The 22,942-nt window shown below is 42.6% G+C and overlaps 1 protein-coding gene across 1 annotated transcript in view; it reads right to left on the bottom strand.

Moving 5' to 3' along the window:
- The window catches only part of NAV3 (neuron navigator 3), a 406,649-nt gene that overhangs the window by 72,862 nt on the left and 310,845 nt on the right, over positions 1–22,942 (bottom strand). Inside the window, exons 13-16 of the mRNA XM_056847749.1 lie at positions 13,118–13,256; positions 10,375–10,654; positions 6,214–6,916; positions 918–1,406 (exon numbers count right to left, since the gene is read on the bottom strand). Coding sequence (XP_056703727.1) covers positions 918–1,406; positions 6,214–6,916; positions 10,375–10,654; positions 13,118–13,256 — 1,611 coding nt within the window. The remainder of the gene's footprint in view (positions 1–917; positions 1,407–6,213; positions 6,917–10,374; positions 10,655–13,117; positions 13,257–22,942) is intronic.

The following is a 22,942-nucleotide window of genomic DNA, read 5'->3' as shown; positions in this document are numbered from 1 at the left end:
TCTAAGAAAGCTGTGACTGACCCAAGGTCACCCAGCTGGCTTAATGTGGAGGAGTGGGGAAACCAACCCGGCTCACCAGTTTAGCATCTGCCACTCATGTGGAGGAGTGGGAAATCAAACCCAGTTCTCCAGATTAGAATTCACTGCTCCAAACCACAGCTCTTAACCGCTACACCACACTGGCTCTCCAGAGCGACAGCTGCCCATACACATGCATTCTCTGCTGGTGATGGAACAGTCTGCCTGAGGAAGGCACTTACATCATTCCACAGTTGTGTAAAACAGAATTGTTCAGGAGGACATTAAAAAAAAATAGAATAGGGCTGTAATACAATGTAACGGTTCTGAAAAATTATGCTTCAGCAAAAGATAAAAAGCCATAGTTGTAGGCAGTTTGGTAGCATGAAAAACTGACTTTTTAATTGATGGCATGTAGTCTCCTAAAAGTCAAAAGACTTTTTAAAATTTCAGACTAATGTAACAGTTTACCCCCCAGAAAAGCTGTTTCACTAGTATAGTTACCAAGCCTGATTTTCAAGTATATACTCCCGAGTTATACTGTTCTACCTATATAAAGTCTCACTAAACAGTGTAGTGGGATTTGTTTTTCCAATATGAAAAACATATGCTATTATTCCTGGGGTGAATATATATGAGAAAAAGAAAAGTTTTGTAGGTATGTAGGTATGTACATGTGCACACATGGTTTTTTAAATAGTAAAATCATGGTCCTTGGTCAAATGGGTTTTTGAAGCACTAAGTGCTCAAAACTATGTTCAATCACTTTATAATTTCTCTCCTGAAGGTGACTGATCATGCTTCAAGTTTGATGACATAACAGTGCTGCCTTCTAAGACATACTGCTTGTTGTTTCTGTTTTTCTTGTCTTATGACCCCTCTTGCTAGGATTAGCTCACCTTTCTGAAAGAGTAGATCTCACGCTTCCTGTCCTCATGAGCAGGGTCTGAACCTCTTGAGTGCTTGTAGTCAACCCAGACAGGGATCCGTGATGGCTGAGAGGGAGATCAATGGATTCAGAGCTCGTGTGGAGGCTGGTCATTGACTGGTAACTGGGCGTGTCCTTACTGCCGGCGGAGGAACTGCTCAGGTTTGCGGCCCAGACCAGACCACCTGAGGTGAACGAATGGGCTGATGCTGGACTAGAAGCCAAGGAGTGACTTAAACTGACAACGTCTGCATTTAAGTCTGAGGGTTTGCTGAAGAGGGGGCTGCTACTGCCACTCTGCCCACCTGCGCTGCCCATGCTGCCGGTACCTGAAGAGGGAGATTCCAGACTGCCTTGCCGAGCTAATGTGGTGCTAGGGCTGGGCATGGCGGCTGTGGATTTCCCACCTTCAGTGTTTGGGGCAGGGGCCGCCTTGACGCTCGCTTTAGCACCAAACAACCTGCAAAGGAAAACAATGCAAAGGTTAAGCGTTCTTTGAGGAAGCCAATGAGCCAACATAAAAGTTTCTGATCATAATATCCAGAAACCAAGGAAGTCACAATTAAAATCGTTGCTATAATTCCCTTTCCCCCAATTAATTGCTTCTCACAGTCCAATCAACTTAAGCCTTGTGTGACTGGGATATACTCAGAGTATGAATTCCAAGGTACTCATTCATTACTTGTGCTTTCAGAGGCACGGGGTCTTCCCATGGAGATGAAAAGCACAACAATCTTCTGTTACATGATGGCATAAAAAGATTAAACTTTCACCCAAATCCACAAGTTAGTTTCAAAGCTTCTTAAAAGTTAAGCCATTGCTATTAAATCTTCAATTAGCAGCTAGCTTGGTTGTAGCCCACCCTTGTAAGCAGTACTTCTGTACAGTATAACATCTATATTTTTTCACAAACGACTCTATTAATTTATATTTTATTTATACTGAATTTATATTTGCATTTATTTAACCTTAGCAATCCTCCACCTGTGCAATTGTGAATGTTTTGGGAGGACTTTTACATAAGCTTTTGTAAAATTCTTTATGAAAGTGTCAAAATGTAGTACATGGGAGTAGTCTTATACATAAAGCATCTCCTGAATTAATTTACAGTAAACAATAAATAATCAGCATCAACTTTATATTTAACAAAAGCCATCATTTCCAAAAATAGCAAACTGGACAAATATGCTGCAAAAGCATTTTATTTGCAAATGGACACAAGAGGGCAGTATTGACCATGTTTCAGCCCGCTCACAATGGATTTAAACCCTCATGGATACCTATCCGAAGCTGCTGAGGACAGTTAATTCTGCTTTCGAAATGTTATTGACACTGTCTGACTGCAAATATAGGTTGACGATCCCTATCTGAAATGCTTGCAACCAGAAGTGTTTCGGGTTTTGGATTATTTAGGGTTTTGGAATATTTGCATATATATAATAAGGTATCTTGGGGATGGGACCCAAGTCTAAACATGACATTCATTTATGTTTTATGTAAACCTTATACACATAGCCCAAAGGTAATTTTATACAGTATTTTATACAATATTGTTAATAATTTTGTGCATGAAACAAAGTTTGTGTACGCTGAACCATCAGAAAGCAAAGGTGTCACTATCTCACCTGAAGTTTTGGATTTGGATCATTTTGGATATCGGATTTTCAGAAAAGGGAGACTCAGCCTTTAGTATTGGAACTTCCAGAGTCAAAATATTTAATGACTCGCAAAATATCCAGTTAATGAATTTCAAAATTCCTATTCTGGACTATATGCAGAAACTGGCAAAATCAGAATTAAACTTTCCTGTATTTCTGAACAATCCTTTTGCAGAAAATCATTGTATTGTAATTGCAAGTCTTCTCACTGACTTTTTTGTCTTCCAATAAAACCCAATTGCCCCTGTTCAGCTACAGGCTACATGCAAGTGAAAGCAACGTCCCCACTGTATTTCCTGGCTACTTGGTGGAATTGAGTTGCTTAAGCAATCAGCTGCTGTGCAAACAATTCCTCAAACCTTGCTGGGTAGGAGCAGCTCCAATTTGACACCCAGGATACTGCTGAGGAGCAGGGAACTTGATTTATTTGCTCTCCAGCTCTTTTGTCCCTGCTGAATACTTTAGTACCATGCACCATGGACCTCACTGGATGCCCACATACAAATTTAAATCAGTGCATATCTCTATACACCAAACAACTAGCATTTCCAGCCATTCCATTTTAAGCAGCATTACACCCTTTGTCAGTCCACTGAAGTCAAATGGGCTTAGAAGTGTGTAACTCTGCTTAGGGATTGCACTGGAAATTACTTTATCTAGTAGCAAAGCAGCTGGCCCCTGTGTGGATGAAGAAAGCCAGAGAAAGGCAGGCCGCCCTATAGACTCGGTGACTGTTTCTACACACCCAGCAGACTACTCAGGTATGCTGAAAAATATGACTTTGTAGATTCTCCAAAAAGGAGAATTTAGTCTGGAGATCAGCTGTAATTCTTCAAGCCCCGCCGGGACATTGGCAACCCGACCAAATCCCCTCAGATACTTTGATGCCAACCTCCAGGTAGGGCCAATATTGCAACTAATCTCCAGATAACTGATCAGTTCCCCTGGAGAAAATGGCTGTTTTGGAAGGTGGACATTGTACCCTGCTTATATCCCTCCCCTCCTCAAACCCCACCCTCCCCCAGGCTCCACCCCCTCCAAATCTCCAGGTATTTCCCTACCCAGAGCTGGCAACCCTATTTGGAGGCATTTATTGTTATCCTCAAGAAGATACAAATGCTAATTTTATCATAGAAAAACAGACTGACTTTAAGGGCTCTGAAGGCATCGCTCACATCCTACCTTTGGATCAACTTCCTGTTTCTCCTAACTCTGCCAGCATTCTTTGCTTTAAAAAAATAATAATGCCCGTGATAATTCTATTTTTAAACTCCCTCAATCTCCAAAGGAAATAAAAAAAATAGCAGTAAAAAGGTATTCATAGTTAAGATTAACATCTGATTTGTTAAATCCTTTCCAGGTATGCCTTTAAATGGAGTGCAATTTATATTCTAATTATTGTGCAGGAGTTTCTGGCACAAGAAAGTTTATTCTGTAAGCAGCTTGCTGCTATACTTTCTGTCACTACCTACTGCTTGACCTTCAAGTATATTAAACCAAAGTTCACACAAGCAAACATATAGTTCTGTGGAAGTAATGATTAACACTGATCTAAATTTTTAGTAATGGTAATTTTACGATTATGCACTCCATCCCAACAGTCCCTGACTCGGACCTAATAAACACTTGCCTTTGCCTGAGGAGTGACGGAAGGAGGGAGGGAGAGAAAAGGAGGGAAAACAGAATAAGAAGTCTGAGAAGGATATAGCCCCAAAAAAGGCCAGTGAGCCTGCCATCACGGGCAATTGTAAAAATTGCAGAAAAGGGTCCTTTTACTTAATGGCTTGGAGGCAATTGGGAAGCATGGTGGAGCTTCCATGTATCACTTGGGTTTTCCCAGTCTTTTCTGCAATCTTTCCGAAACCTATTTGATCAAGAGGTTTTGGGAAAAATTGCAACAAAGCTAGGCTGGCAGCAGGGCCAGATTTAGGTTTGATGAGGCCCTAAGCTATTGAAGGTAACGGGCCCTTTATATGTCCAGCTGTCCTTTGTCAACAATAAATTCTCACTGTTTTTTGTGTTGAATATATGCTATATGGTAATTTAGGTATCTTTTAGGTATAATTTAGGTATCTTTTAGGTATAATTTAGGTATAGGTATCTAAAGCCATTTGCACATAACAAAATATGTATTTTATCAAAGTAATTGTTGAACTGAAATACAATTAAGAAGAAGTACCGGTATATTAATAATGAAATTGGGGGGGGGGGGAGTGGGGCGCTAAGCTATAGCTTGTTTGGCTTATACGTAAATTCGGCACTGGCTGGCAGCCAGGTGAATGGAAAAGTCTGTTCACATCGGTCTTGTTCACACCAGCCAGATTTTCTTTTCCCAAGTTTCCTGCAGCGGCAATCCCACCCACTGGCATTTGTCATATCATTACAGAATTACAATAGTTATAATGTTAGAACAATCTATCAGGTTCTCTGAATTCCCAGCTTTGATTAGTTAAAGTAAGTCTCTAGTCCCTATCGCTACAGAATGGGGGGACTAAGGAAGGGAAAGTGTGGGGCAAACCTGCCTTGTGGGAGCCCCTTTGCCACTGTACTGTACCAGTAGCCTCAGCAGCAACAGGGAGGCTGCACAAGCTCATCCCTGTATGAAAAACACCTGCGTTAGGAGAGCCCTGGGAAGGCCTTGGGACCAGCACATTCCTACTACTTATTTGGCAAGCATAAAGAGCCCTTAGAATCTTAACTGGAATCAGCTCTTGGAATCCAATTATTGTCCCAGCCCTTCTTATATGAGTCTTTCCACGTAGAAGTCCCTATCTTATTCAAGAGCTTGTTGTTGTGAGTTAACCCACCAGAGTTGCTACAGAAGTTGCTAGGCCAGCAATATCTTCAGCACTAGCCTCAAATCTTATGGGCACAGTCATGCTAATTGTATTGCTATTACACCCCATTTCACCCTGACAGTAACCACTACAGTGGGTTTAAAAAGTGTTAGCAGTCAGCACTGAATTACATTGAGCATGTTGCCTGTGTTTTGATAACTGGAGAAAGAGCTCTGATCAACTCTTAAGTAACATCTGCTATCATAATGATATACTCATTTTAATACAAGCCTGAATTCTCCCTGGAAGTTGAAATGACTAAATTATCATTCTTTGGTCACATCATGAGAAGACAAAACTCACTGGAACACATGAACACATGAAGCTGCCTTATAACGAATCAGACCCTTCGTCCATCAAAGTCAGTATTGTCTACTCAGACCGGCAGCAGCTCTCCAGAGTCTCAGGCAGAGGTCTTTCACATCACCAGCTTGCCTAGTCCCTTTTAACTGGAGAAGCCAGGGATTGAACCTAGGACCTTCTGCATGCCAAGCAGATGCTCTACCACTGAGCCACGCCCCTTCTCCAAAAGACAATAATGGTAGGAAAAGTTGAAGGTAGTAGGAAAAGAGGAAGACCCAACATGAGATGGATTGGCTCAGTCAAGGAAGCCCTGGCCTTTCATTTGCCATAAGTAAGGCTGTTAACAATAGGACATTTTGAAGGTCATTAAATTCACTGGGTCACCATAAGTCAGAAGCAACTTGACAGCACACAGCACACATATATTTAATACACTGAATTAATAAATATATCTTAGAAAACCCCTTACCTTCTAAAGGTGGGTGAGGCAATGTCTGGGTATTTTGAACCCGGCTGCCTGAGACCTGGAGTTCCACAGGCACTTGCTGAAGTTGGGCTTGATTTTGGAGAGCTGGACAATGATACACTCTCCGAATCAGACACTTTTTCCTTCTCCTTGTCAGTCTGATTGATGGTCACGGGACTGGAGCGGCCCGAGCCGATCTTCGTGGGCTCCCTCAGTTTATTGGGGGCTGCAGTGCCTGCAGACTTGCTGCTGACGTTGGAGTCGATGCTACTGGTGCTAGACCGGTGTCCGCCCCTGCCAGGAATCCCGCTTGTGCTCGATTTGGAAGGGCGGGGCAAACTTCGGTACTGCAGGGTGGTCTTGGAGCTGACGTGCAAGACGCCGTCATCCTGATTCTGCGAACCGTCTAGGCTGGTTTTTCTCCCTGCATTTGACTTTCCAGTGATGGCCGCAGACTTGGGCATCTTTCCCAGGGTTGCCGACCCGCTTGTTATAGTTGCCCCGCTTGCAGTAATGATCGTGGAAGATCCGACCCCCGTTTTCTTGAAGCCAAAGGAACCTGTTGCTGTCGACCTGCCAATGCCCGAGGGAGGCTTTTTCCCTTCGTCGCCACTGCTTTTCCCTGCGTCTGAAGGAGAACGCTGGATAGAGGCTCCTTTGAGGGGAGTTTTGACTTTTTCCGAAGCTTTTGCATCATCTGTTTTTCCTGGCAAAAAGGACAATTCTGTAATCTTTCCTATCTGTACCAACAGACTTTCAGTGACAATACGGCAGGTACAGTATCACTACGTAGTGTATTTGTGCTTAAGAGCAGTGCATCATTTAGCCCCTACTGGAACATTTTGTCAGACATGATGGAAATTATACAAAACTCAGGCAGAATTCCACCCCCCCAAAAAAAGTCCTGCTTACCTTATCGAGGGCAACAGATTGCCAAGGAAATGCTGGCGGATTCATGCTTTTGCAGGCGCTTTCATTGGTTCTGCTATCCCTCCTTGTCATGAACATTACATGGGCCATAACTGCCTTCATGGGCCCCTAATTCATTCACACCTAAGCTGCAGCAGACTGGTGCAGTGTGACTGAGGTACAAATATACAAAATACCCAGACCCTGAATCATGTGTCAGTTACAAAGGAGGGCAGCACAGAAGACAGAAGGCTGGGTCCAGTGATCTGTCAGCAGAAGATGCTGACAAGCTCTGGTTCCCGCCCGCAGCTGGAGGCAAGCCAGAGCGCGCGGGGAGCGGGGAAGCAAGATGGCCGGCCGGCCGACATGTGCTTTTGCGCGTGCTGGTCGGGCTCGTGGCAGCCCCCGTCTCCCCAGCAATAGCTTCCCATTGGCTGGACCCCTGGGGTTCCAAGCCAATGGGAGCCATGGGCGGGAGCAGTGGGTGAGCGGAGCTAACCCTCCCACGTTAGTATATAACGGGGAGGGCGGCCCGCTCCCAGCTCACTCCATCTTGTCTTTTGACCCACCTGCCCTCCCTAGCTTCAGTCACAACTTGGGCGGATAGGCATGAAGATGTGTCAGTTGGAGGGAAAAGCGAACTGGAGGGGTCGCTTTCCTAACTCAGGCAAGCAGCGGGTGAAAACACCCAGTGGCGATCGTCCTGGTGTCTTCTTGGTCCCTGCAATGGTTGCCTACAGCGGGACCGCTGTGGGCTGGTTGGCACACCTGGCCGCATTGGGGTCGGCCATGGTACCTGACACATTGTTCATGCTGCGCCACAAGGGGTCGCAGCTGTTGCCAATTCCAAGTTGTGGCCTATTACCTTCCAGTTATCTATTCAATCCTTTCCAATTAATTGATGTATGTTGTTGTTTAATAAAGTTATGTTGCATTAAATTGATCTTTAATGTCTTCACTTATACTTAGCGCGTCGGCCTTCCCTCCCATTTAGCCCTGGGTCTGCAATCATGGATCCTTTTCACGCTCCTCTCCCGCAGTACTTTCCCACTCCAGAACCCATGCAGAGTAATCGATCAGCAGGGAGGAGAGGACGATTTTGTCCGTCACCTTCCCCAAAGCAGCCTTATTTATAATGTTTATAATCTCAAAATTATTGCTTTTAAAAACAAAACAAAACAAGTATATTGGGTGTATGCATCGGCACTTATATTAGAATGCATTGCTGTAAAGTCTATTCCAGCATATCCAATCTTTATTAGATGTTTGCAGTAAAATAATTTTTTAAAAAACATCCACACACTCATACTTAGCATTTATATAGCTAAATTTGATTCGCTTTATAGCTTCTATTGAAAGTTATTGAAAACTTTCAAAACCATAGGAATAATTACAGGGTTGCATTTCATGTTTCTATTGGTATTTCAAAGGAATAAACTGAATCTATTGATTTTCATGTGGTTGATCTGGGGATTTTAAATAATCCGTTATGAATATACCCATATTTAATGCTATTTTAAAATACATTTTACCTAGTCCATCTCTATTGTGGAGACTGAAGGTTTCTGAAATTCTACCTGACTCATGCCCCTCAAGTATAATGATTATATTACTATAGCCTGTACCCCAGTATAGAGACCAGCAATGGAGTAAGAGCACACCAGAAAACATCTTTCACAGAGACTCTGGCAGAGTCTCAACTCAGGAACTTTGAACAGATGGCAGAAATGCTGGACTGCAGAGAGGCAGGGTGCAAGACTCCAACAAAACTCTGGTCAATGGACACCAGTGGGGAGAGAAAGACATCCTTTTGTTTTACAATACAAAGATCACAAGTACCAAGTGGGAAACATGGTCCTTGGCAGGAAAGACCATTTGATGCCTTACGGGCAGCAAAAAGATATCCGCTCAAGTTCCTTTGATAGTTCCTGACCTTCTCACACCTTTTGGCTCACATATAGTGACCTAGGCTTGCAAGATAAAATAATCAAAACCCCTTTTGTTCCTCACTTGCCAGTGCAATTTCAGACAGAGCTATCGTTCAAGCAAAAGGGCCATTTGCCCATCTACTAGGTAATATCAAACCATTAAGCTGAAACTTACACCTGCCCCTGCTGGTCATCTAATATTGAGGTAGCCCTTCCCTCATAGGTTAGCACAGTTAGCCATTCACAGCCTAGATCCTGACTCTCACACCAATTGGTACTTACTTGTCCCAATCACAGTACAGCTCTAAATCCACCAATGGGCACCCCAGGTTTACACCCTTGGTACCAATGAGATCACAATAGTTAGTTTTGCACCCAATTTGTCCAATGGCCATGCTTCACCACTGAAGGCCAAGTAAAATCAAGTGCATAAGAAGGGCTAGGTAAGCTCCCCCCCACACACACACACAAATTTCCAGACATCCCTTCAAACCATCTTCCACACTAGCATAGACACACTGGGATTATCTCCAAGATCAAGGAAAGTATGATTCATTTTCTTCTCCCACCACTTCTGTTTCCAGCTGCCCCATTTTTCTCTAATAGCTGGCTTCCTCCTCTGAGCTTCCCCCCCACCCCCATTAACATTGCCTCTGGGAGAAACAGAGAAACACATCCTAATTTCAAACAGGTATTGATTGGATTTTAAACAGCTACTGTTGACAGGGTTGTTTTTCATGCCCTTTAATAATGATTTCCCCATGTATCAGTCAGGTTAATAAAATTACTTTCTTATTAAGAGTCCTGTCTCTTCTCCATCTGCCCTCTCCCCACCCCAGAGGTCTATTGTACCAAAGTTGACAGCTGTGTAGACAGAGGCCAAAAAAGTATGTGATTTACCCCAGTGCTCTTGCTTAGCCTGTCCCGGTGTGAAAAAGGGATTGTACCCAACCTCTTCTGTTCAAAAACCAATGATATTTCTTAGCTTAACGTTTTTCCTTGCCTAGTCTCAGGTTCATGAGGATAATGGCCTACACAACCACATATGGCACAGAAGGCCCCCCTTCATGGGTTGTATTTAAGGAAGGCATGAAAGACTGTCCTATTTCAGAAGGCATTTAGGAGTGGGCAAATGGTTTACGCAGATCAGGCTGTGTGTTTTTAACTTTTCCGGTTTTAATCTATGTACCGTGCTTATTTTGTTAATCGCCTGTTGGGTTCTGCACCCTTGCAACTTGTTGCACTATTAGTCACCTTGCATGTAAGCAAATAAGGCAGACTAGAAATATTTAAAATAAATGAATACATTTCTGAAACTCTTTCCTACCAGGTGTCTTGAGACTAGTGCCTGTTCCAGCTTTGTGCCTTGATGGTGCTGCCCCTACTTGTGCGGTCATGCCTCTTCGCCAAGAACCCGTCTGAGAAACAGACAGAGCAGTTTTCTGCCCTCCTTTCTCAGCATCTTCAAGGAGGCCAGAGGGATGGCTTTTCCACTTGCTCCCGCTGTCAGTGTTACTATCAAAATCTTCCTCTGGCTTCTTCAGTTCTTCATTGCTGCCCCACGGTTCTCCATCTGTTACTGAACGTTTCTCTGAATCCGTCTTCAGCTATGAGAAATCAATGTCATGGAATTATTCAGTAATTGCCTCCCCCCCCCTTTCATTCATTATGGTGTGAGAACAAAAGGAAGCAATTATTCCCCTTAACATCACTCTTCCTTGGCTCCAAATGTTTAATAGCCTCGGCAAGCCTGAAAGGCAATCTTCTTCCACTCACTAATTTTCTGGAAACAACACTTTTTACTACAGGCACTAATGGTGTCACCACAGGGGTTTCTCAGATGGTATATTACTTGAAGCGACTTTTATTCACAAATGTCAAACAGAATTCACAATGCAATCCTAAACAGAGTTGCATCCTTCTAAGCCCATTGACTTCAAGGGATTTGGAAGGAAGTTACTCTGCTTAGCCTCCAAAAGGTACACCATTTTTTTGAAGTTCCTACTTTCTGAAACTCACTGAATGCAAATGCCCAAGAAGACCTGAAAGTATTAAATATGAAAAAAATCTCATTTTTGCATATGTCAATCCAGATTCCTATCAAGGCAGATATTAGCTTGCTTGCTTATTTATTTATACCCTGCCTTCTCCCCAATGGGGACCCAGAGTGGCTTACATAATTCTCCTCTCCTTCATTTTATCCTCACAGCAACCCTTTGAGGTAGGTTAGGCTGAAAGAGTATGACTGGCCCAAGGTCACCCAGCAAGCTTCTATGGCAGAGTGGGGATTCAAACCTGGTTCTCCCAGATACTAGTCTGATACTCTAACCTCCACACCACACTGGCTCTCAATTTGTATTAGTCCAGTGTATTTAGAATTAAATGAGTTAAACCAGGAACCCTGCACCCCAGTACTACAAACAAGTCTACTGGTTTTAATACCACCAAGTAGTTATAGCTGGATGAAATATTTCTGTCTTTTACCCAGATACAAACATGGAGGTGTGGATCTAAGCACGCATCAGGGAACATCTCACACAATATCCTCATATGCATACTGGATTCTCTGCAGATGTTTCTGTGTTGCTGGATAAAGACTTTTATTTTCAGTATTCACAAGGCAGTGGGCAAAATCCAGTCCACTTTAGGGGCAAATTCTATCTGTAGAGGATTTCCATACAATTTTGTTTTCCCAAATGCCCATGTGCAAGCACAGGCAAAGCCATTCTTATCAATTCACTACTGCACATTACTTGTGTTCCGGAGCATGACTAGTTTATATCCAGTTGAGAGGCTAAATGGGAATATGGGATCGTACACAAACTTCTCAAGTCTCTCTAACAGCCTGTCATGCTCTCTGCAATGTGATTCTATGGGAATCCTTCCCACACAAACACTGTGACTGCAGCAGAATCATGTGCCACAGTAGACCACTGAAACGGCACCTGCTTATTATAGACAGCTGCTCATATAATGAACAACAATTGGCATCATTTGTCAGAAATGGCAGTTATTATGACTGCTGCTTATACCAATCTTTTCATAATGGAAAAATAATTTATAGCAACATACTTAGCATAAGGTGATTGCTTTGTAGTGGCTTTAAAACAACAGCAAATAATGGAACTACTTTGACTGTATAGAAGTAATGTTTTCAAACAAATAGAATAGTGTGTGTGTACGTGTGTGTGTGTGTGTATAAAATCCAGGTTCAAATTCAGGAAGATTTGCAATAGGCTTACAATAACTTGTAGTATTGAAATAAGAAGAAGAAGAGTTGGTTTTTTATATGCCGACTTTCTCTACCATTTAAGGGAGACTCAACCCGGCTTACAATCACCTTCCCTTCCCCTCGCCACAACAGACACCCTGTGAGGTAGGTGAAGCTGAGAGAGTGTGACTTGCCCAAAGTCAGCCAGCTGGCTTTGTGTGTAGGAGTGGGGAAACAAATCCAGTTCACCAGATTAGCCTCCGCCGCTCCAAACCACCGCTCTTAACCACTACACCACGCTGGCTCTCAGTTTGACTACGTGTAAAAAACTGCAAACAGCCTAATGGTGCATATCAAGCCAAAAGATCTTTATTGACAGTCTTAGCGTTACGCACAGTGGAGCTGTTTATGAAAAGGACTGTGGTAGGTTCAAACAGGATAGGCGATGATTTATTTATTTTATTTACTTCATTCATGTCCTACCTTTCACTCCAGTGGGGACCGAAAGTGCTCTCCTCTGTTTTATCCTCATAACAACCCTGTGAGATAGGTTAGGCTGAAAGTGTGTGACAGGCCTTAAGTTACCCTGCAAGCTTCCATGGCAGAGTGGAGATTTGAACCTGGGTTTCCGAGATCCTAGTCCGACACTCTAACCCCTACACTACATTTGTTCTCATAATTAAATATGTGTGTGTGTGTGTGCATGCGTGCTTAGAAGAACCACAACTATTATAAAGATAGAACAAGCAAACCAAAGTGGGAAATAAAATTATGCTTAAGGAAAGACCCAAGAAATTTCCTGGATTCATCATTATACTTCTGCTAGCAAGAAAGGGGGGGGGGGAATGTGACCAGTTACCTGAGTGGGTGCATTCTTTCTTGAAGAGGCAGTAATGTTAGAGTAGGAGCTGACCGAAGAAGTCGTGTTGAGATCATCTGTGCTTATATTATCCAAGGTATCACTGAGACCGCTGCTAACTGAACTGCTGTCATCCCAGCTGCAGGGAAAAAACAAAACCCCAAAGGGATAACCATTCTGTCCATTCACATCACGGAGAGAAATCAGGAATCAGCTAACTATCAGTGGGTTTAGGGGGGGAATTAAACCTACTAACACATTGCACATATTATTTTTTCAGATGTTTGAGATCAACTATTCGCTTATTGCTAAAACTGCCTCGATAGAAGCTCAGTTAGCAAAAGGCCAGAAGGCTCTTTTAAAAAAATGGAATTTCAATTTTCGGCAAGCCTGGTGAAAGGCATTAGAGCAGTCTGCTTCATGGTTCATTGCAAGCACATTCTGTACCCTGCCAAGGGAAATTCATTAAACCTACCTGAATTGCTGGCCTAAGCTTTATTTTTAGCTTCAAGCTCTTTCTATGGATTTCCCAGAAACACAAAATAAATCTCGCTTGTGGCTGTTAAGGCCAATTCGTGCTTTACATAGCGAGTAAATTTGCAGTTTCTCTACTGCTTGTTTTCCAGTCAACAATTGTCTGCAGCGGACATTGTATGGTTACAGACACGTCAAACAGGAACAAAAGGACAGGGCTCCTTGGTATAAACCCATTCCATGTTGGCAGCTGGCAGGCCCAAGCTGCAGCCCACCAGGTTTATGTTGTGCTTTGCTCGGGCCTTCACCATCACCCTGTTTTGGCACTCTTCAGTGTCGAAAACTCGTTTCACCTAATCTGGATCTCAGCATTCCTTTCAGACTCATCACAACACTTAGTCACAGATCCCAAGTACTGGAATTTGGGTTGTTGCCTAGAACAGAGGGTATCTTCAGCCAACAACCTCCTAGGCAAGCAATGAGGGCGATGGAACAACGGTTGCTTTCAGGACTATTTCGGCATAAGTGTGGGCTCCAGTTGTAAAGCAGTCCATATCCATACACGTCTACGGTACACACGTATTCTCACCACACATGCAAACAGAGCCCACAGATTTAAAGACCTTGTTCCAAACTGTGTGCTCCTTTGAGGTCAGACAGAGCAACCGGCTGTCCATTATCTTGGCATCATTTATTCACTGCACTGGTCTTCCTAGTAAACAGCAGAATTATTTGCCAATTACACCTCGGCACCAATCTAGGCTTTGCCATCTTCTGTAACCTTGTTTTTTACTTGTTGGCAACAATTCGGGTAAATGTTTTGTGTGAACTGCCTTGAGCAAAAGGGAAAACAGTTTACAAACCCTTTAAATAAACAAATGCATGTGTTCTAACCAGGAAGCACACTCAGAACAGGTTTCAGACAATCTGTGTGGGCAGTTAATTGTCTTTCAGCTTTAAGAAGATACACTGGTACCCAATCCACACTTACCAAAGGGTAGACTACAGAACACACTGTGAGATCTGGGATCTGATACTATCATAGTCAGAATGCACATGGGGCCCAGATTTAGATCAGGCCCATGGAGTGAAGAAACATTCACCTCCCCCAAATAATTTTGCCAGTCAAAACTGCCTCCCATCTTGTTTCTAGCTATCAAAATTACCGTAATCCTTTGAGGACTTATAGTGTGAGGAGGCTAGTTTTGACTTGGATCCTGAGTTTAAATTTTGCCACAGCATTGCAATTCAGTAGTACACTTAAGGTAAGATTCTGGGTGGTGTCCAAGTTATGGATTAAGTAAAAGTTAAGTGCAAGCTTCATTTCTTGAAGAATGGAGATGGGTCAGTCAGATAATCTGCACAGTCACAGTGGTTGCCTGAGCAACTGCAGCTGTTTCCATATTCATTCAGACCACATCACGATAAATACCACACACACTCTGAGAGGCTCTTTTTCACTTGAGTGTACAACATTAGCCTTTCCTGCGACCCTTCTTGATGTGTAAGCAAAAGCAGCTGCTGCCTTGTCTCACAGCTGTTGCTTGAACAGTGCAACCCTTCCCCGTCTATAAAAAGAAGCTAGATGCCACTGTGAGGTAGCCAGACACGATGGAGCTGGGCGATTAGAAATACTTTCACAGAGGGGAACAGAAGCATTTTAGGAATGTTTAGCAACTGCTGTTTTTGAGAAATCAAAGCGGCTTCATGGTTGTTGTTTTTTTTTTAAAAGAAGAAATGTTTACAGTTTTCACTGTTCTTGCATTGCATCAATGATAAGTATCACATGCAATCAGAAAACTGAGAATATCTTGAAACAGGAATTTCCTTAAGCAACTGCCTCTAACTGATATAAAATATTGATCTCAAATTAAAGTCTGTTGATAGTGCCATTAGCTATATACTGAAGATTCAGCCAGCTTTCTGTGAAACTCGTGAAATTAATTCTGCACGAGGCGAGTTAACTGTTGAGTGGCCTTACAGCAGTTCATCCATGACACGCTTGCTTATGTGCTGGCCCTAAAAATCATATGCTGCCTTCTATAGCATTAGTGTGATATTAAAAAAAACGAGGGGATGACGGAGGAAGATCGTGACAACTGACATAGGGATGGGTGGAGGAACATCACTTAATTTGAGCTATCAGGGCATAGGTTGAAAGCCTGGTTTTAATGCCCAAAATTCAACTTTAGAACACATAAAGCAATGAGCATGTCTATGAACACATCCACAGTTTTCCTACCTGCCACGAAATAATTACAAATTACTTGGTCCTGTTTCTGCAAATGAACTGATGCATTAGGGATTCTTCATTAGCAGTCAGGCATTAACTAAGCAAGAAACAAACAGAAGCCACCCTGTTCTTTGATATTAATGCTATAAGTAACCAGAATGTTTAAAAACAAACAAACCCCAAAACACAAGCATTCAGATCTAGCCATTATTCTCGCACTGGGCTTTCTGGCTTAGATTTCAAGAAGGCCAGAAGGATAGGAGTGGGAACACAGAATGAATCAATACATGTGTTATTGACAGGGATAATTACCAATCAGCAGGCTTGTGCATACCTTTTGCCACACCAAAGAGAACTGTACTGAGAAATGTGATTTCTCAAAGTACTGTTTACACCAGTCACATTGGTGATTCACTGGCTGGGGGGACAGGGGCTTCTGTTAACTACATAAACAGTAGTGACTTCTATTTGCTTCTGTTCTTTACTTTCTGGGCCAGTGCATGCTATGAATAGGAGCAATACATTGCATATATCAAGAAGGCAAGTGCAGCAGAATAAGGGGCAATGATTTTGAGTGGAGTTAAACCTTCACCTGCAGCATTTCCCCAATGCAAACCATTACTCTACCCAGCCACTATTCTCTTCAGTTGGGGTGGAGGGGGAGAATGACTGCCAATCTCCTGTTCACATGCAAATAAATGAATAAGCAAAAATACAACATGCTAGAGAAGGTAAACTCTATTATATTTCTTAAGCAATTATTTCCAGTACCAAAGCCCAGCTGGGGAAAAAAATTCAAGTACCAGACCTCAGTTGGGTAAAGTTGTGGGAGCACCTGCTGATCAAGTACTCAGATTTTGTTCCCACTCCTTGCTTTTGAGATTACATGAGGAACATACCTAAGCAGGTCTATAAGTCCCTTTTACTCAATGGGGCTTACTCTAAAGAAAGTGTTCTTAGGATTGTTGCCTAGGTAAAGAATAGGAGGTCCTTCCCTATTATAAACTATTTGCACCCAAACTCTGTTTTACTGGGTTACCAAATATCTGCCTCTGCAAGAGAGAATATTGATTGCTCATATAATAGGGGTCCTGACCTGGATAGCCCAGGCTAGCCCTATCTCATCAGATCTCAGAAGCTAAGCAGAGTCAGTCCTGGTTAGTATTTGGATGGGAGACCACCAAGGAATACCTACAGAGGCAAACAACGGCAAACCACCTCTGAATGTCTCTTGCCTTGAAAACCAAAAGAGGTCATTGTAAGTTGGCTTGACGGCAAAATAAATAAATAAAACATAGGGATCCTTTCTCCTGCCTGTCGTAGAACCCCTTAAAATTTCAACCCAGTTGGATAGCCAAATTGAGGGGGGGGAGTTAGAGCCAGAAACCTATTTTTAATTGAGCCCCATGGAATTAAATAAGAAATGTAATCAATATAATTAGCAAACATAATAACAAGAATAATTATTAATATTAAAAGCAAATAAAAGTGCACAAGCCTTTTCCATTGCTCTCTTTGCTTATTTCAAAATTTTATACAGAACACTATGAATATATAGCTTTCAGATCCTTTGTCTTATTTGTTTATTTCCCCCACTTGTACTTTCCCCACTTGTACATTTTAAATTGGCTCTCTTCCGCTCTCCATTCTGCATTAGCAACATTTTAAAAACTGACATATTTCAATCTAAAAAACATTATTAGCATCATTTGCGAATGCACCCATAAGGCAAAAGAATAATACCGGTTGTCATACGTTAGATGATGAAGAAGAAGAGTTGGTTTTTATATGCCAACTTTCTCTGCCACTTAAGGCAGAATCAAACCGGCTTACAATCACCTTCCCTTCCCCTCCCCACAACAGACACCCTGTGAGGTAGGTGAGGCTGAGAGAGCGTGATTAGCCCAAGGTCACCCAGCTGGCTTTGTGTGTAGGAGTGGGGAAACAAATCCAGTTCACCAGATTAGCCTCCGCCACTCATGTGCAGGAGTGGGGAATCAAACCCGGTTCTCCAGATCAGACTCCACCGCTCCAAAGCACCGTTCTTAACCACTACACCACGCTGGCTCTATGTGGTTGGTTTTGTCATTTAAGAAGGTGCGGCACCCAATAGCCCTTTTCATACAACATATCCATTGAGACTAAGCAGCATTGAGAAAAGCCCCACTTCCAAAATACATGTGATCACCTGTCCACATGATCAGGAACTCTGTAAAACAATGTCCTTTATTGGGGGCCAGAGCCCCTGTTCCACCTCCATGCCTACACGTTAATTCAGTTGCCATGTACTGTGTGAAAAGAACTACCGATTGAAACACAAAGCATCAGTAAAGTGAACAATTCAAACTGCTGGCCTCATAGCCACACTCCCTCCTTAAATAGAAAGCAAGACTTAGCTTTCAATTCAAACTGGTCAGAAAAGGGACATTATAACTAGTTCACTAACTTCCTTCTGAACTGGACTTAATTCATGAAGGGAAACAGATAAGAAAATAATTAGAATATTTTGTTTAGAGAAACCTTCTGTAATGTACCAGTACATCCATTGCCAAAGTTTGCCTCCTTCGCCATCACACAAAGTTCAATCCATCCTCTGTTTTTAGTGTCCTGTCCTGGGCCTGACAGCTAATGAGTCATAAAGTAGCAGCGCTAACTCTGTCTAGTCAGATTCAAGATGGCACAGACTACATAAAAATCAAACCACAGACTGTGCAAGCCAGACTACACAATGAATCCTCCTAGAAGTTTACAGAGACTATAAATTTTGCTACAGCTGTTCTATCTTCATAGGTAAATGCCTATGAAGGCTGATAGATTCATTCTTCAACTTCCATTCATCAGTAAGTGTAATGTATTACCCGTCATTTTCAAGCATGACAACCACTGAAGTGTAAATTCTGTATAACGTCCGGGTCACCGAATAGATTTAATCGCTTTTTTCACAGCTAAATTGTTTACAACTAAATAAAAATGGCAATAAATGACTGGAAAAACTTTGAGTTAGAACCTTGCAGGGCAACCTTTTCTTACAGGTTAGAAAAAGATTTAAGTTGAATCTTGTTTGAAATATACAGTTTAAGAAAACAAGCTATCTTCCACAATAAAATAGTTAGCCTCTAATATCATCCTTTTCTACCTACAATGCATTTTGATGCATTTTTATACTTTCAGCTACTTCCCACAAATATTGACAAAAATGTGCAGGACCCAAAAACAAAATATTAAAGTCCTTTCCATTTCTTCTACATTATTATATACATTGCAAAATCAATATAGGTACAACTAATGGGTTAAATGCATTTTAACTGGAGCATTTAAAATTCTGTGTGCTTTTGTAATACCTGGTTCATTATAGAGAGGTGAAAAATGCATCTGTTGGATTTGTGACAAAATCGAAATAAAACTTTCCATTGCAAACCTTTAGTTAAGACTAGGGCTGTTGATTCGGTTCGGCCCGAACTGAAAATCAGCCGAATTTCCCTTGATTCGGTGGTTTTTAGTTCGGGACGAACCGAACTCAAAAATGGCGGGCAACTAGACGGGATTATAAAAATGTTTGAACTGGTGGAAATGGCGAAACTTACAGCTACTTTAAATCAAAAGGACAGTGAGCAATTTATGGGGGAGTGGGAGGTTTAGATGAATTACTGTAAACATGAATTAAGACTGGGAAAAATGGAAGAATACTTATTAATCTGATCCATGTGATAATAATAATGTTAATAATTAATACTGAATAGATTATATAGCTTAGGAATGAAAATGTTATGGTTTTATTGGAAAGAATTAGGATCAGAACCTATCATGACGGAATTTAACCATTTTATTAAGAGGCAGACGGAGGTGAAGGGGAAGTCAAAATTTCTTTCTTTTCTTTTTCTTTTTATTTTTCTATCATTATGTACTTATAATATTAGCAACATACCTAGACATTTAAATGGTATATATTTTTAAATTGTTGCTTGTCTAATGGAAAAGATATAAAACCAATAAAAATTTATCCAAAAAAAATGGCGGGCAACCAGGGAGCCGAATTCAGTGAGTTCGGGAGTTCACGAATAAATCCGGCCAATTCGGGGCCGTCAGTAAGCAGAATAACCGTCAGTAAGCAGCATTCTCCTCCCCCGGCCAATCAGTGGCCAAGCTGGGTCTTCTTCTAGCCAATCAGTCAGGATTGAGTACTGGAGGAATCAGCTGATGTGCGGCCCGGCCGGGGAGAGAGAGAGAGAGGGAAATCCTTGTGTGTGTGTGGGGGTGTGTGCTTGTGCACATTCGCTCCTTTACGTGGCTGCAGGGGGCGCATTTTTTGGGGTACAGACCCCAAACTTTCAGGGGATATTCAGACAAGCCTTCTTAAGAGACCACCCAAGTTTTGTAAACATTGGGTCAGGGGGTCCTGAGATATGGGCTCCCCCCTTTTTCTTTCCATGGCTGCAGGGGGTGCATTTTTGGGTGTGCCGACCCCAAACGTTCAGTGGAGCATCAGACAAGGCTTCTTAAGAGACCCCCCAAGTTTTGTAAATATTGGGTCAGGGGGTCCCGAGATATGGGCTCCACCCCTTTTTCCTCTCCCCCCTTTTCCATTTCTGTGGCTGCAGGGGGCGCTTTTTTGGGGGTGCAGCCCCCAAACTTTTATCATAGCTTCAGACAATCCTTCTTAAGAGACCACCCAAGTTTTGTAAAGATGGGTTCAGTGGGGGCAGAAATATCGGCTCACCCCTTTTCTCTTTCCGTGGCTGCAGGGGGCGCATTTTTGGGTGTGCCAACTCCAAACTTTCAGTGGAGCTTCAGACAAGGCTTCTTAAGAGACCACCCAAGTTTTGTAAACATTGGGTCAGGGGGTCCCGAGATATGGGCTCCACCCCTTTTTCCTCTCCCCCCTTTTCCATTTCTGTGGCTGCAGGGGGCGCTTTTTTGGGGGTGCAGCCCCCAAACTTTTATCATAGCTTCAGACAATCCTTCTTAAGAGACCACCCAAGTTTTGTAAAGATGGGTTCAGTGGGGGCAGAAATATCGGCTCACCCCTTTTCTCTTTCCGTGGCTGCAGAGGGCGCATTTTTGGGTGTGCCAACTCCAAACTTTCAGTGGAGCTTCAGACAAGGCTTCTTAAGAGACCACCCAAGTTTTGTAAACATTGGGTCAGGGCCCCCCGAGATATGGGCTTTCCCCTTTTCCCTATTGGGATGAATGGATCACCCTCGAGAGATGCATACATATGGATCTCATATTGGATACAAATGGAATCATATTGGATTACCCAGCCTCCCAGCCCCTCCTGATGGAACAAAAGACAGCCACAGTAAGACCCCTTTGGGGGCTTTAATCTGTAATTTTTCTTTTCTGTGTGTGTGTGTGGGGGAAGCAGAGTCTGTGTGTGTGGGGGGAGGGAGCAGTTTCTGTGGGGGGGGAGCCAAAGAGGGCTTTTGCCGGGTCTGCCTGGGGTGTGTGTTCCCCCTCCAGTCTCTCTCTCCCTGGTTTGAGGGGGGGCTTCATTTTTATGTCTTCAGGTTTTCCCTCATTCATAACTGGTTTTCAAATGGTGACTTAAAGAATGCATCTGCCTGGTCCCAAGTCCAATGCAAAAGGAGAAATTCCACCCCCTCCTGCTCATTATGCATAGCTAGCTGCCTCTGTCCCTTTCCATGGTTTGCAAACTCCCAGGTGTCAGATGTTGCTTTGCACTATTGCAAAGATGTTGCATTGCGTGTTTGTGTTGCTTTGCAGTTGTATTGTTTTGCAAAATTCTTCACACCTGCCCCGCCCTTTGCATGTTTGCAAAGGTGTTGCTTTGCAGTTGTGTTGCTTTGCAAAGTTCTTAGCAGCTGCCCCGCCCTTGCTCTCATCAGCTGTTTATCGGGGCTGGGAGCTTTGTGCGTGGGCAGCAAGCTCTGCTCAGAGATGCACATTAAGGGTGGGGGGACCCCTTTCGGGGGCCATATCTCAGCCCCCCCCCCGACCCAATCTTTACAAAACTTTGGGGGTCTGGCAAGAAGGGTCCTTTGAAGCTCCTCTGAAAGTTTGGGACCTCTACCCCCAAAAATGCCCCCCCAGAGCCGTGGAAAGGCGCGGTTGTGTTTTTAATGGCTTTATTCGGCCGAATTTGTTTCCCGAACTTTGAATTCCCGCCGAATTACACAGACCCGAAGTGGGGGAGTTCGGACTTCGGCATATCCCGAATCTAAACGGGCCGAATTCAGCCGAATCTGAACTATACCGAATTTTTTTTTAATTCAACAGCCCTAGTTAAGACTGTCAATTTAAGAAAACCAGGAAACAATCTGTTGTTTATAGTGCTTTATTTATTGGCAGAGTAATAAACACAGCAAAAGTGCACAACCTGATTCAAGTGTAGATACAAGTTTATTCAGGAACTAACATACTTGATAGTGAAGAGGAGAAACAGAAATAGGGTCCTAACTACATTACTAGCTGAGAGAGAGAGCAAGACTGAGAGTGGGACTTCCAAGAAAAAAAAGGATAATGTCCTAAGCGTAGCAATCTGGAGACAGAGACGCTTAACAGGAGAGAAGGTGCTAACCTCACTATCTCATCTAACTGCCCTCTCGCTGCCCTATGTAGTCTTCTCTACTTCTTTGTACACCAGATATTCCCTATTCCAACACTATATATATATATATATATATATATATATATATATATATATATATATATAGTGATAAGCAGCACAGAAATCAAGACATTTCTGTATGTACATCTTTCACCACACACACACACAGAAGTTAAATACAAAGAAATGAGACCATCAAGTAACGATAATGCTATAATAACAAACCACAGTAATCTTGCTTATTATCACATGAACTTTCTGTTGCTTTTTGTTCAGTTACAAAATGTGCCACTTGCAACCCACGACAGCGTTCACATTTTTCAAACACAGAAATGACAAGTTAATTAATACCAGTTAAATTTAGGTCAATATGTAGCAACTCCTACAAAGTGCATGAGCAAGTATAATTTTTAGCCACCTTGCTACTTTTAGCAAGTTGGCTTTTTATATGCGCCCTCATAATGAAAAAAAAATCTACATTTTCATGATTGACTCATAAACCAACCTCAACTTGAGCAATAATCAGCAACTTTTAAAATAAAGTCCGCAA

Source organism: Euleptes europaea, chromosome 3 (genome assembly GCF_029931775.1).
Source record: "Euleptes europaea isolate rEulEur1 chromosome 3, rEulEur1.hap1, whole genome shotgun sequence".
Lineage (NCBI taxonomy): Eukaryota > Metazoa > Chordata > Lepidosauria > Squamata > Sphaerodactylidae > Euleptes > Euleptes europaea.
This window is presented reverse-complemented; position numbering and strand designations above follow the sequence as displayed.